General features: G+C 42.7%; 1 protein-coding gene across 4 annotated transcripts in view; it reads right to left on the reverse strand.

The window, feature by feature from the left end:
* The window catches only part of MATCAP2 (microtubule associated tyrosine carboxypeptidase 2), a 60,124-nt gene that overhangs the window by 20,499 nt on the left and 24,548 nt on the right, over window positions 1–15,077 (reverse strand). For 2 of the 4 annotated variants that reach the window (XM_050937735.1, XM_050937734.1), the window contains exon 2: window positions 11,724–12,412. The exons of 1 other annotated variant lie outside the window; for it this stretch is intronic. In XM_050937735.1, coding sequence (XP_050793692.1) covers window positions 11,724–12,412 — 689 coding nt within the window. Of the gene's footprint in view, window positions 1–11,723; window positions 12,413–14,186; window positions 14,317–15,077 lie in introns of those variants that run through there. One more of the 4 variants, XM_050937737.1, reaches the window with a different exon arrangement.

The following is a 15,077-nucleotide window of genomic DNA, read 5'->3' on the forward strand; positions in this document are numbered from 1 at the left end:
CAGAGTAGTGAAGCGTAGCAGCGCACACTTCAGCGTGGGCTAGCCCCACAAGCAATTACCCATGGTTCCAACTGACAGGCATGCTGCCACAGCTTCACTGTTCCAGGACCTGGGCTAGCTAGATTAAATCTAGCTCGGGTATGTCGACTCGAGCTGCAATCTTGAAGTGTAGACATAGCCTTTGTTTCTTGCAAAAATGAGATTTTAATGTTTTAATTATGAGAACTGCATGTGCAAACTGTGTTGTTGGTTATAGGCCTGCTCCTTCAAGTTAGGAAGAACTCAGCACCTTCCCTTGGGGAGAGGATCACAGCAAGAAGGAACCATACTTTACCAATGTTAGTCACATTGCTAAGCCTTAGTGTACTACTGGAAGGTGCCCAGATGCTACAATGATAAGGGCACTATAAGAACGATATAAAATAGATTAGAACAGGACTGAGCCTTACCACATGAATACTGCAAATATAATATCACTAATAATAATGGGAAACACAAGACTTCTTTTTTAAAATGCTCTGACTCCCAGTATACTGCAACAATAAGGTGACTATGCACACAGTTTGCGACTAGATTATTCTGATATTCGGGGAACTTGGTGGGTAGACTTACTGTCCACAAAATATGATTAATGTAGAAACTTGCACAGCTACAGATTGCTCCGTTTTAGTTAAAACAAAACTAGACTATGCCAAGCAATCATCATTGGAACACACTATAATGTTATGCATGAGACATTCTTTAAGTATTGTAGCTTTTAGCTGAATGAGAGATTCTCTGAATGCTGAACAAATATTCCACTCCATTTCTGATATTTTCCTATGATCAAGCTTAGAATGCTGCCTCTCACTTACTACAGTATCCAAAGGACCTCCTGTGAGAACTGAAGGCTCTATTTAACTGTGTCGATCAGCAGCATAGTTACTAAACTTAGGTCTATAGAAGCCATTCTCCCTTTTTTGTTTTTATGCATAGGTTCAGGGGCAAAGGATATATCTGTGTATTATGTGTACAGTAATTAGGATGACCTTTCCTCCCTAACAGACATCTGCACCTGATTTATCATATCAAGTTCTTTACTGAACTGCTTTATAAGTGACGTGAGTGGAGTGAATAATAATCTGCACAGTATAGAAGTATGTCAGATAAAAAGGAGGTTTTCATTACAGTTGGAGCAACAGGGCCAGATCCTCAGGTACATGCAGCAGTGTTGTGCAGCACTGCCAGCACAATCTGTCCCCAAAGTCAGAGTATCTGGCCTTGGAAGGATTACTCCAATACAAGTAGGATCTTTAGTGCTTGAAAGCCATGTAGAGGCTTTTACACCACCCTCAACTCCCTTCTGCTGCTGGAGCAGAGGAAAGAAAGTGGCCAGAAGGCCCCATACCATATTAATGGCCCATACTAGCTGCAGTTTCAGCCCACTGAGGCCATTTGCAGCTGGCACACATTAGAGAAACCCTCAGCTGTTCTAACTTATGCTGGATAACTGGCCCTGCTCAGGGTAGTTCCAGGATCAGGGGAGTGAAAAGGTCATCACTGCCCTCCCCTTCAGACAAAGACCCCTGGACCTGGCCAATAACCAGCAATAGAACACATGGAGTTTTCTCCTGTTCCCCCTAAAGCCAATAGGATTTTTGTCATTGATTTCAGTGGGAACTGGATCAGGTCCTATTACCAACAAACACAGCAGTAGTTCATATATTTTAACTTTTAAAAAGATTTTCTTGTGAAACCTGAGGTGATTATATATGTGTGTGAGAGAATAGATACAGCATAAAGTCATGCACACGTCTCAGGTTTATGATGGCATCACAAACCGCTTTACTTCGGCTCTTGTGGTTACTGTGATGTTGTTCGACCCCTGGAATGTGTATGTACAGCTGTACAGCTCGGTGTTCAACAGAGGGTGAAGCTTCTGTTTTGAAATGATGGTATGGAAAATAAATCCTATAGATAGGAAAAACACAAAGCTATGGAAACACTGCATTGAAAAACAATCAAATTTTATAAAATATTTATAAAATACAGAGGCTGGATCCTCAGCTGTAGTAAACTGCAGTAACTCTGACATCAAGGGAGTTACACCAGTTGGCACCAAGTGAGGATAATTTTGAACATTCAACAGATGTTTAGTTAGTGCTGTTGTTTTCACTTGTATGTTCACTGGCTTATTTGATAGGTGTAGGTCTGAGTAAGGAGAACTATGACTGGATGTGTGTACCATAAGCCTGATCCAAAACCTACTGAAGTCAATGGGAATCTTTCCAGTGATTTCTGTGGGGTTTGGATCAGGCCTACATAAATGCACAGCTGTGAGTGGGTCTAACGCAGGGGCTCTCAAACTGGGGGTCGGGACCCCTCAGGGGGTCGTGAGGTTATTACATGGGGGGTCACAAGCTGTCAGCCTCCATCCCAAACCCCGCTTTGCCTCCAGCATTTACAATGGAGTTAAATATATAAAAAAGTGTTTTTAATTTATAAGGAGGGTTTACACTCAGAGACTTGCTATGTGAAAGGGGTCACCAGTACAAAAGTTTGAGAGCCACTGGTCTAATGGATAAGTGAAGTTTAAAGGAATTGTCCTACATTAATAACCGAGTTATTTCTCTTGCAACAGGGCAGGTCAATTTGCCTAATTTAAAAATGACCTCAGACAGATTATGCACTAGTTTGTTTTTAAGGGAGGAATAGGAGTTCCTTAAAGTGCTTGCTTCTCACAGACCAAATCTTTATCATTAGTGCCTATTCTTCCTTGTGCAGAAGGGCAAGCACAAGGTCTGTACATCAATGAAGCAGGGTGACCACCTTTCCAGAAGGCAAAAATGGGACACAAGCAGGCGCCCCCTACTTCTGCTCCACCTCTTCCCCTCAAGGCCCTGCCCCCTGGCCAGCCCAGAAACTGGAGTCAGGCCATGGTAAGAGCTGCCCAGAGAGTCCAGGCCACTGTGCGGAGCCTCAGACCCTCCACCAGCCGTGGGTGCGGGGGAACAGGGTGCCTAAGAGCAGCCCCTAGCCCATGTCCCCCGCCGCTCCCCCTCAGGATGTGCTGCCCAGGGCAGGTGGAGGATCCAGGGCTCCATCTGGGGGTGCGGGCTCTGGGGTTGGGTTGGGGATGAGGGCTTGGGGTGCAGGAGGGGGCGCAGGAGGGGGCTCTGGGCTGGGGCTGTAGGGTTTGGAGTGTGGGAAGGGGCTCCGGACTGAGGCAGGAGGTTGGGGTGTGGGAGGGGATGTGGGGTGCGGGCAGTTCTGACCTCAGACGGCTCCCAGGAAGCACCGACATTTCCCTCTGGCTCATATGTAGAAAGGTAGCTGGGGGCTCTGTGCGTTGTCCTCACCCACAGGTGCCAATCCCACAGCTCCCATGGACCATGGTTCCTGGCCAACCGGAGCCTGTGGAGTTGGCGCTTGCAGGGCCGCCCAGAGGGGGGGGCAAATGGGGCAATTTTCCCCAGGCACCGCAGGAGCCCCCATGAGAATATAATATTCTATAATTTTGCAACTTTTTTTATGGAAGGGGCCTCCGAAATTGCTTTGCCCCAGGCCCCTGAATCCTCTGGGTGGCCCTGGGCGCTCAGGCCGGGGGCCAGCATGCAGAACTCCCATGGACACCTAGGAGCCAGAGGGACATGCCGCCACTTCCAGGGAGCTGCGCAGAGCTGGGCAGAGAGCCTGCCTGCCCCACAGGCACAGCAGCCAACTGGACTTTTAGCGGCCGGGTCAGCTCTGCTGACTGGAGCCGCCAGGATCCCTTTTGGACTAGGTTTTCTGGTCGAAAATTGGACACCTGGCCACCCTACTGGCACCACCCCGTGCCTCCAGCAGGTGTGGAGCAGCGCCACAGAGAATTTGGGACAAATGCTGTCCCAGAGTCATTCAGCCCGGGACTGGGACTTGAACTCTGCACTTCAGGACTGTCCTACCCAATTGGGGAGGGGTGGTCACCCTACAATGAAGTCCTATTTAAGCAACAATTGGTAGGAACGCACAGCCCTTGTGCCAGCTGAGCACTATGTGTTTGCACTTCCTCTCTCATGTGAGGCCCAGTCTTTGTACAGTGCTAATTTCAGTTACAATTGCTGGCTGTTAGCAACTCTCAGGATCAGGGGAGAAAAGCAAGAAATAAATCTAATACTCCTGAGAGCATTCTGTGCCAAAATGTTAAAAATTCTGTGCCAAAAATTAAAAATTCTGCACACAATATTTTAAAATTCGGCAAATTTTGTCAAATAAATGTGGAGGCACAAGGACCAGGCCTGCCCAAGACACACCCCAGGGCCCTGCCCCTCCATACCAGGTGCACTAAGTGTGGGCAGGCAGGCTCAGCAAGGGAGGATCCAAGTGTGAAGGGGCTTAGTGTAGGGGGATCAGGTGTGGGTTGAGAGAGTTCTGTGAGGTGCAATCAGGGTGTGGGCAGCTCAGTGGGGGATCCGGGTGCGAGGGGATCTGGATACACAGGGGCTTGTTAGGGGGTTCTGGGTGAAATGGTAATGGGACTCTGCAGGGGGGTCCAGGTGAAGATGGTTGGGACTCAGTGGGGGGTGGGGGGTCTGGGTGTGGGGTGGATAGAGCTTGGCAGAGGGGTCTGGGTGAGGGGAGCTCAGTGAGGTGGTCCAGATGCTGGGGGAGTGGGGCTCAGTGGGATGGGGATCCAGGTGTAGCTGGTTGGGGCTTGGTGGGGAGATCTGGGTGCAAGTAGCTTGTCGGGGTGGTCCAGGTGCAAGGGGGGGTGAGGCTCAGTGGGAGGGTTTGGGTATGAGGGGGTCTGGATGCACAGAGGTTGGGTGGATGGGGGAGCAGTTTCCTGTACAGTGATCCCTCTCCTTGAAACTATGGAGCAATGGATGCAGGAAGCATGGGAGCGGGGGAGTTTGCAGAGCATCCTACAGCCGGGGAGAAATCTGAGGGTGTGTCTGACACAGCCTTGGATGCTTTATGGGGAAGAGGAAGTCTTGTCGTCCCCAGCACAGCTGGACCTAGCAGCTGAGTCTGGTGCAGGGTAGGAGCCACCAGTTGAGTCTTTCCCAGTCCCATCCCCTACCCCACTGTGATTTCTCTCTCTGCCGTCTGCCCCAGGCACCCAAAACATACTGCTGGGGAGGGTGGTGTGACCGCTCTTGTGGCTTTCCTTTGCTTCCCCATGAGAGAGTCATTTTTCTGTGGGGAAGCAAAGAAATATGTGGGGCACATAGATTCTGCACATGCGCAGTGGTGCAGAATTCTCCCAGGACTTATCTAAGCAACATTTAGTTCTTAGTTAATAACCCAGTTTGTTTATTAGTCAAAGAACCTGTGTGCTTTTTCCAAGTTTTTTTTTTTAAGGCTGAATTGTTAACTTGTTCTAGCAATCTTCTGGTATTCATTTTAAATTGATGCTTTCCTGTTACTGTGCAGATTCTGATGTGTGCTCTCATGCTTGTATACATCACTTATAAGAAAAATAAGTTTCCTGCTTAGTTACAGGAGTGCAGTTTACTTTCACTGAATAACCTGAATAATCCAGTACAACAGTTCTTCATTTTCTCTTATAGCTTACCAGATCTTTTAAGATATTCATGTTACCTATTAGTTGCTATCTGGTTTCACTGAACAATACATTTAATTTCATTTAAACAGAATGTCTCCTTTAATATTTTATCCTTTGGCACAGACTTTTCTTCACTGCTTTTTAAACAAGGAAATTCAACGAAGGCTGTTAGGTAAGCACCTGAAATGCTAAGGATTGGGCACCTTTGAGGCTCTGAGGCTCAAATCCCTTTGAACATGCAACAGAGATCTGCATTCACAATGAAACTTAATTGACCAATAGTCTCTTATTCTGATTCCTAGCCCTCCTTTCTTCTCTCTTTCTTACCCCAATGTCTATTCAATTCCACCTCTCAAAAATGAATAGTGGATAGCTTTTACTAAAATGCATTAAGATGTTGAAAATAAGAATTTAAATGAAATTTAACAGGCAGTTCTGGTAGGTGAAATTACTGCACTAATTGATCAGTGAAGGCCCAACTCTCCACCCTTACTCACACTGAATGAACTCCTTGCAGATTATAGTACTACTCAGCATAAGGGTAGCAGAATCTGTCCCTGTGGGTACTATCCAGTTCTCTTAAATGCCAATGAGAGCTTCTCAAATGAGAGCTAGATCAGGCCCTAAAACTTTGTCACAACTATGTTAAACTTCATAATTTAACCACAACAGTAATACATTAATGATATAATAATCACATAATATGTTTACAGAATGAACAATAGGGAGTGTTCCAGGCGAGGATCCTGCCACACCTTGAGTGGGTTGTTGGTCATGAGGCCAAAGGCAGAGCAATGCAACTCCCCAAGAAGCCGTAATATGTCTAAAGTTACTCTGTGCAATTATTTATTATGACTTTGCCTTTAAAAAGCTCTTAAATAATTTGATCAAAATTGTAATAAATCCTTGTGAAAAAAAGTTTCATCTTTTCAATTCTGTAAACAGAAAAAATGTTAAAATCATTACTTTAATAGTCAAGTCAAAGAGCTTCACACACGTTGCTAAAATTGGCCTCTCTACACTCTTGGGGGGACTCAGGGAGATAATAATTATCCCTATTTACTAGCTGGGAAACTGACGCACAGATAGGTTAAGGCCAACATTTTCAGAAGTGGCTGCTGGTTTTGGGAGCCGCAGTTTTTGGAAGCCCAACTTAAGATACCTCAGGCCTGACACTCAGAAAGTACTAAACACTCACAACTCTCACTGACCTCACTTGTAGTTGTGGGTGCCTGCACTTCCAAGCCCTGTCAGTCTCAAGACGAGCATACCAAGAATGGAGGCAGACAAATTAGTAGCCACTTTGGAAAATTTGGTGGAAAGTGACTAGCTCAAAGTCACACAGCAAGTCAGTAACAGAGTCAGGAATGAAATCCAGGAATCCTGACTCCTGTCCCCTACTTTGATCACTCAACTTATCTTAAATAAAAATAAAAACTTTACAAAAATCTTTATTTTACATGTTTTAAGTGGCTTCCTACTCCCAAGACTTTCTCCAAGTCCTTTTTCATTCTGCTTTTTCCACCCTAGCCACCACTCTAGGACTTTCTTTTTCATTTAATTTTTACTAGATGCTGAGTTGGAAGCAGCATGTGGCATCATAGACTCATAGACTCTAGGACTGGAATCATCTCTGTTGCTGGGGTGTGAAAGTGGGAGTAGAAGGCAGGCCTACTCTGATGCTACAAGCTGCTGAGAGATGTGTGTGAAACCAGCAGTGGTTTCAACATACTGTTTCTGTCAGAACCAAGTATCTCATCAGGGCTTCAGAGAGATGCTTAAAACATGAAGGGCAGCCCACACTAGTCCCAGTTCAACTTTTTTAAAAAATTAAATGAAAAAACGGCTCTTACTGGTGAGGACTAAGCCTTGTTAAGAAACAGAGATAAATGAGGGAGAGCTGGAAGGAATCTTGAGAGCAAAGTTGGGCAAGAGGAGTGGCAAACATGATGAGAATAAGAATGAATCTCTAAAGCTAGGGGAGGGATGATATATGAAAAGAGCACAATAAATTAGAGTGATGACAAAGGACAAAGGGATTGAGAAGAGATTTGAGGATGTGGATGAAAATATATGTAATGCCTGGGGCTGAGTAAATTTGTTCACAACATGAAAGCTCACAGATAAAGGAAAATGAAGAGGTTAGTAAATGCAATTACAGGTAATCTTTAGTAGATAATCCTGCATTTTGACATTGTTTGTTTATAGAGGAATGTTGATACTACCTGTGATGCAGTTTAGCAAATAAAAGCAGCTCTTACATATGGCAATATCCCAAAAGAATGCTCTGCCATTTAACTAACCAGAATGAAATATTTTCTACTACTACTTCATTATAAATAGCAGTGAGGAAATTTCTTTAGAACATGGAACACAAATGAAGCTCTTAGTGACAGGAAACTCCCATCACTAATGCTAGGTATGGGAGTCTCTGTAAACCAGAGGATGGAGCAGTGGCCTGAGTCAGGAGACCTGGGTTCTATAGCTTGTTGTGTGACCTTGGGCAAGTCACTGAACCCCTCTGTACTTCTATCCCCTATCTGGAAGTGGGGCCTGTGATACTTACTAACCATTGTAAAGTGCTTTGAGACGTGTGGATCAAAAGCACTATGTAAATACTAGGTTCTCATTCCTGTGAAGATGTGGACAAAATCTTTTGAGGATCAGGAGATGCACCCTTCTTAGCTAGATGAATTCAACTCCAGTGGAGAATAATCTGTCCAAATATGAAAAAGTGTTAGGATAGATTGAGGACACTAACAGCAGCCTAACCCATCCACAGTGCAAATACAACCATTTTTATGCTCTCACCTGATCCAATTATAATAAACATAGTTGAGCTGTGTTCAGGACACAGTCATGTGTCAACTGAGTTTGTGTGTCCACAATTACTACACTATCTGTGCAGGCTAAGGAAAATCTGAGCAGTTATCTCAGTGCTAAAGTAAGGTACAGATAACCTAGCACACAGCAGTACCTGCAAAGAAATAGGACAATGCACTGTTCTCCTGCACAGAGCTGAAAGAATGGAAAACTAGCCAAACCAGTTACAAAGACATAGTCATGGGATCCAGTCAACAGTGTTACATTCCAGGAAGTCAGCCATGTGTAAGTTGTTAGAATTTATTTGGTATCTCTTGTAGAAAGAAAGAATAATTATGGTAACCAATCAAAGCCTGAGAATGTTGCAAAAACACTGAGGCCTATGTCCTGTTACAGGGAAAATGCTTTACGTACTGTATATAGCAGTATTTGACTACAAACTACTTAACATACTGGGTACTGTTTGTTAACTAGTTCCAAGAGTTGAACTGTCTCTTCAGAATGCATCAGTCACTATAAAAGGCTATAGAGAATTCCCCCTTCTCTTCCCAAATTCATTTTTCAGTTCAGACTTTCAGTTCACACTGAAGTGAGGCAACAACTTGGCCCACATCTTAGCAAGAATATACAAGTTACTGATTGTCATTTTAGATAATATGTTGATCCATCTGGACAAAATCTGTAAGAGTCTAAATTCAAATCTGCATGATGAGGTTTTTCTACTGCTAATGAAAAGAAGGTTTTCTACTGCTAATGAAAAGAGGGGAGAGGATAGCTCAGTGGTTTGAGCATTGGCCTGCTAAACCCAGGGTTATGAGCTCAGTCCTTAAGGGGGCCACTTAGGGATCTGGGGCAAAATAAGTATTTGGTCCTGATAATGAAAGCATGGGGCTGGACTTGATGACCTCTCAAGGTCCCTTCCAGTTCTAGGAGATAGGCATCTCCATTTAAAAAAAATAGTGCCATCTGCTGAGATTGGTATTATTTGAGTTGACTGCTCATATTTTGTTTATTTAAAGTCCAGAATCTGTTTATTCAATTTCTTAACAAATCAGACTTTGAGATGATGTTATTCCTTATGATTTCAATCACTTAAAATAATTTATTTGATCAAGCTGTTTGTAGCTCTATCTGGGAAGAGACATTTTCCCTTGCTATGTGTCTGACTAAAGAGAAACCATCAGAAATATCACAGTTCACTGGACAGAACACAAACATACTGCATTACTTTTGTATTATGATATTAAAAATTGTGGTTCTCTGCATTTAATTATAAAATAGAAAAGCTTAAAGTGACATGTCAGTCCCTAAAACCAGATAGCATATTGCTGAGGAACCATTCACTATCAGAAAAGGCATCTATTCATTATTACAGTGTTTTGGTTTACTGAAATAGGCTGAAAGAAATCAAACCTTTAAACAGATATTTCACAGGTTTCTGTATATGCGATCTTCACATAAAATGTTTTTAAGGTCTCATTTTTAAAAACAATTCCACCATACCAGGCTGAATTGTTTGGTTTTTCATAATATCACTAGCTCTTTTTAAATTTAAGTGCAATATGCAAAATTTAGTTTAATAATAAAACTATTTTATTAATTATAGAAGGAAAAAAAGGACCTGAATCTGCAATTATCTATTTTTAATGCTTTTAAAATTATCCAACGAGCAAAAGGACATTTGTTTAAAAAAAGAAAGACCCGAAAGAGGAAGAAAAAGCCAAATACATGGTCCTCAATAAAGGATTTTTTTCCACTTTTTAGGACAGAGCAGATAAGTTATAAATTCTGTTTTTCATAAAGGTAATAATAAAACCAAGCTAGTGGGTTACATTAATATATATTTTTAATTTACATCTGCAAACTACACGTTTAAATATCATAAGATAGCTAAATGAATCAATAAAAATGCACTTCTGAACATGTCCGCGGCCAAAAAATTCTCCCTAAATCAGATGTTAGAATCATGGGTGCTTGGTTTTTTGTTTTCAATTTTTGCACTGAGCTTCTTTGTTGTTTTGAAGTGAAATAATTTACCTACTCATGCTCACAAACCAGAACCTAGTACACAATGACAGAGCTTGTAACCAGGGCATCACTTACAATATTGGATTCTCTGTTAAACACATTTTCCAAACACCCTTTATTTCCTAGGCTAGTCAAGGAACTTACCAAAAAAGCACTAGTGAAAAGAGGGTCACTTCTGAAACTGGGTAGATAAGCACTGACAGTATCTTATTTTGTTTACAGTTAAAATACACCTCTACCCCGATATAACGCTGTCCTCGGGAGCCAAAAAATCTTACCTTAGAGGTGAAACCGCGTTATATCGAACTTGCTTTGATCCACCGGACTGCGCAGCCCCATCCCCCTGGAGCGCTGCTTTACCGCATTATATCCGAATACGTGTTATATCGGGTCCCGTTATATCGGGGTAGAGGTGTAGTTTAAAGTTAAAATAAAAACATTTTGAGCCTGAGAATACATAGGTAGGAAGCCACACTACTAAAATGAATGGAAAATTCTGCAGCTTAGTGATCAGACAAACAACGTTATCCTAATATCCCACAATAATCCACACTGAAATTAGGCCATGTATCATAGGAAAACTGATTTATGCAGCTTTACCTGAGCCTGGAACAGAATTTCAGTCACAGTCAAGGGCACGGGAACTGATTTGCTGCCTGACTGAGCCTGATGCAATGTGAAAATCCTTCCAAAGCTAATTAAACTGAATGAAATCAACACATGCTTATCCAATAATCGTGACCTTAAGGCAAGCAATAATGAATGTATGATTGTCCCCTAAATCCTTGTGTCATCAAGAGGACTGGCAGGTTTTCTAGGCTCTTTCCCTCCCTCCTTCCTTCCCTCACTCCGGTGCCCCCTTGAAAATATACAAAAAATGTAATTACTATATGGCCCCCTTCATGCTCTGGGGTTAGAGCCACAAAATGTTATAGTAAAATCTTGATCCGTAGAGCAGGCTAGTCAAAGAAAACAAGAAATAAAGAAAGACATCTAGTAATTAACATTTTGTGGACAAACCCTTACAGATTATGATAGTATGTTTCAGGTGCTTTAGTCCTGAAAAAGATTTTTAAAATCAAAACACGTTCAAAGTGAAAAGGCTGCTATAATACAGACGTGCATTCAGTACTTTGGATTCATAGACTCTAAGACTACTTCTAATGTGGCATATAATTTGTATTCTGTCAAATGCCATATTTTCATACTCTATTTTAATGCAGCCTGTTATGAGATAATGAAGAATGTTCTCACCTCAGCAAACAAAGCCAAATGCTGTCTTTATAAGTGGAAAAAGGTACTAAAAAGCGGCGTAAACAAGGAGCATGTGTAACAATTACTATACCTGTTTAAGAAACTTGTTGGATGCTTGGCTGTGCTTAGCTAACACATTTGGCAATGCAGGATTTGCATATTCAAATTGAGGATTATAGGTAAAATCGGACTTGAAGAATTTAATCTTCTCTTTTTCCACATTGGAAGGCTTTATGGCAGTTAGTATACAGAGTTTTCGGCCAGAGACATCTACCTCTTTACCATGGCTTTTTGACAACTGAGGCTGCTTTGGCTTTGTTAGACTAGAAAAATAATGTCTCTTAGCCTTGCTTTTGGGTCGAGGTGGCAGTCCTATGCTGTTCCCTGCAACAGAAATACTGTGTGTAAACTTTACACTGCTAGACACTGGGCTAGCGATAAAGATGGATGGCTGCCTGTTCGTGCAATACCAGCCACTGCTGAGCAAAGGCAGTGGGACTTTGATCTTGCGGTGCTCGTTGCTTCGCGAGGTAGTAGAAGACTTGGTGCACTTTTTGTGCCTCTTGTGGTGAGCAGATGACAGCTTTTGAGATTGGTGTTTTTTCTCCTCTTTGCTTTGCAGAAGGACATTGTAGCTACTGGTTCCTGTTGTGAAAATATCCTTAAGGATTCCAGAGGACAGGCGCTGAAGACTGCTTTCATTCTTAATGGTCAGCTTATGTTCTTCTGGATTTAAGACTGACTTTTTAGAGAGCTCTTGCTCAGGCCAGTGAAGTTTTTCTGCATTTAAGAAAAAGAAGAAAACAGAAATCTTGATTTTAAGATAAAAGGAAACAGGCATTTCTCTGTGTGTGTGTGTGTGTGAGAGAGAGAGAGAGAGAGAGAGAGAGAAAGAGAGAGCATGCACATATTGTTAAACAAGCTAGATGTGGAATTTCAGGCCTAATTTGCACAAGCAACCATAGGTGCCAACTTTCCCTGGCGCCGGTGGGTGCTCGTGCCTCCCCATCCCTGGCTCCACACTGACCCCATCCTCTCCCCACCCCTGCCCCATCCCCATTCCAACCCCTTCCCCAAATCCCCACCCCATTCCCGCATCTTCCCTGAGCGTGTTGCGTTCCCCATCTCCCCTGCCATGTGAAACAACTGTTTCGCAGCACAATCACTGGGAGGGAGGGGGGAAAAGCAGGTATGCGGTGTGCAGAGGAGGCGGAGGTGAGCTGGAGCACAGGGGGCGGGGTGAGGAGCTGCTAGTGGGTGCTAAGCACCCACCAATTTTTCTCTGTGGGTGCTCCAGCCCCAGAGCACCCACGGAGTTGGCGCCTATGCAAGCAACTATGCCCATCTCCATCTGCAGTTGCCTAATATGGGTATACAAACTCAGTGCACAGCTCAGCAACCACCTTGTTTAAATTCAGGTGCTGTGCATGTGTATACACATTTAAATAGTTCAATTATGTAATCAGCTTTTCTACTTGTGTTTATTTTGAAGCAAATGATGATTATCTTTAAAGATCCTTGAATTATACAAGCAGTAAGGGACCGTGTATAGGTGCACCTCACCAAAAGTAAGACCTGCCTCAGAAACTCTCCTCTTACGCTATGTCTACACATAGAGCAGCATGCAGAGTACATTCACTGTATGCCCCATTAGCATGAGTACAAATAGCAGTGAGCCACAGGTTAGGCAGGTAAAATAAAGACACACCAGAACCTTAAGCTATATACCCCTTCCTGGCTCTCTACATGTCCTAGCAGTGCCTCTCCTGTCTACAACTGCTATCTTTAGCCATGTAGTGTCCCGCTGACTCCCCACTGCTGGAGCTTTCCCCACCATAGAGAGCTGCCGGAACCTTTTCCTGCTGCAGCAAAAGACTCAGCAGTGGGCAGACGCTCTGGCAGGCAATAGGCAGAGGGGAAAGGCCCCTGCCAGAACCTTTACTGTTGCTTTTAGCTACACACCACCATATAGCTGCTGTCTGCTTTTCATTGTGCAATGTAACTACATGTACCCTACATGTCACTGGCAGTGAAGACAAGACCTTAGACACAATTCCTCAGGGACTCTTCTGTTGTGCTGGAGAGGAAAATAATGTGAAAAGTCCTTTAAGAGCGTGATTTATTCTCCCACATGCATCTAGTCTGCTCTGCGAGACACTGAATAGCAGGGGCAGAATCACAGATCTCATCTACCTGCTACTCTCAGCCTAGTTGCTCCTGGTGTGAGAAAGCCACAAATGCCAAGGCTGCAATGCAAACAGCCCTAATGTTACCACACAATGGAGTGAGGGGTACCTTAGTACTCCCTTTTCCACTGAGCAGCTGTGTTAGGCCTGCTAGGAATCTAGCCTATAAATAAGCCCCTTCATTTTCAGTTCAAACCGATTTTGACTGAAAAAATCCCACGTTTTACAAAAAGCATTATTTTTTTTCTGATTTTCACCCTACTTTTGTATTATTCAAATATATAAAAAGTAACTGGTTTTAGTAGGACAATACAATACATTGCATGAGTTATGATAATACATTAGTCTGTATGTATACGCAAAGCTACCTGTTGAAGTAAGGCTACATGTATTAGTCTGGAAGGTACACAGAATAAATAAACAGGCACGCATGCAAGCTCTGAAGTGCATGCACATCTGAACATATTGATGAATCTCACATCCATCACGTACACTTTTCAAGCTGTTAACACATAACGGTTTAAATATTTGACACACTAAAATGAGAAGAAAACAAAAATCTGTATCAGAATACATTTCAGAACACAAGGAAGTATTCAAAATGAAAAAAAACAGGAGAAAAGGATTAACTTAAGTGTATGTGCTGCAAATGGTGTGGCCCAATTATTAAATGCAAATATTTATAGGCTGATAGTTCTAAGTCTACAGCAGTAAACTGTTTATTCAAATGAACATTTTTATTTGGGGATTAGAGATGCACTGCTTTTTAGAGTCAGAGGTGGCATTGTGTTTTTAGTTCTGTTTTAGTTCTGCAGCAAACAACATTGAATTCCATTAATCAAAGCATTAATCTACTGAATACTTTCCCCCCGTCCTTCTATCTACCAAAATAAACCCCAATATTTACCCAGAAAAAATATTAATAGTTTTTTTCCACCAATTTTCACCTGTTTTTATTGTTGTAGTAATAAACACCAATAAATTCCTGGCAAAAATTAAAATAACCAAAACCGAAGTGCTCTACCTATAAAGAAACTGTCTCTCTCCAGAAAACTCTCCAGAATAAGCGCCCAGAAACGTGAAAAATATCTAGGATGTGCCAGCCCTTGCGAACAAATTTCAACACTACAAAAATGGTAGGGTATATTCAGGTATTTAGTATGTTTCCCCAAACTCACATTTTTAGTTGCCGGGGGGGGGGTTATCCTCTATCACTTAAAACCCTCCATTAATTAAGACTATTAAGAAAAGAGAGCAAT

Source organism: Gopherus flavomarginatus, chromosome 2 (genome assembly GCF_025201925.1).
Source record: "Gopherus flavomarginatus isolate rGopFla2 chromosome 2, rGopFla2.mat.asm, whole genome shotgun sequence".
NCBI lineage: Eukaryota > Metazoa > Chordata > Testudines > Testudinidae > Gopherus > Gopherus flavomarginatus.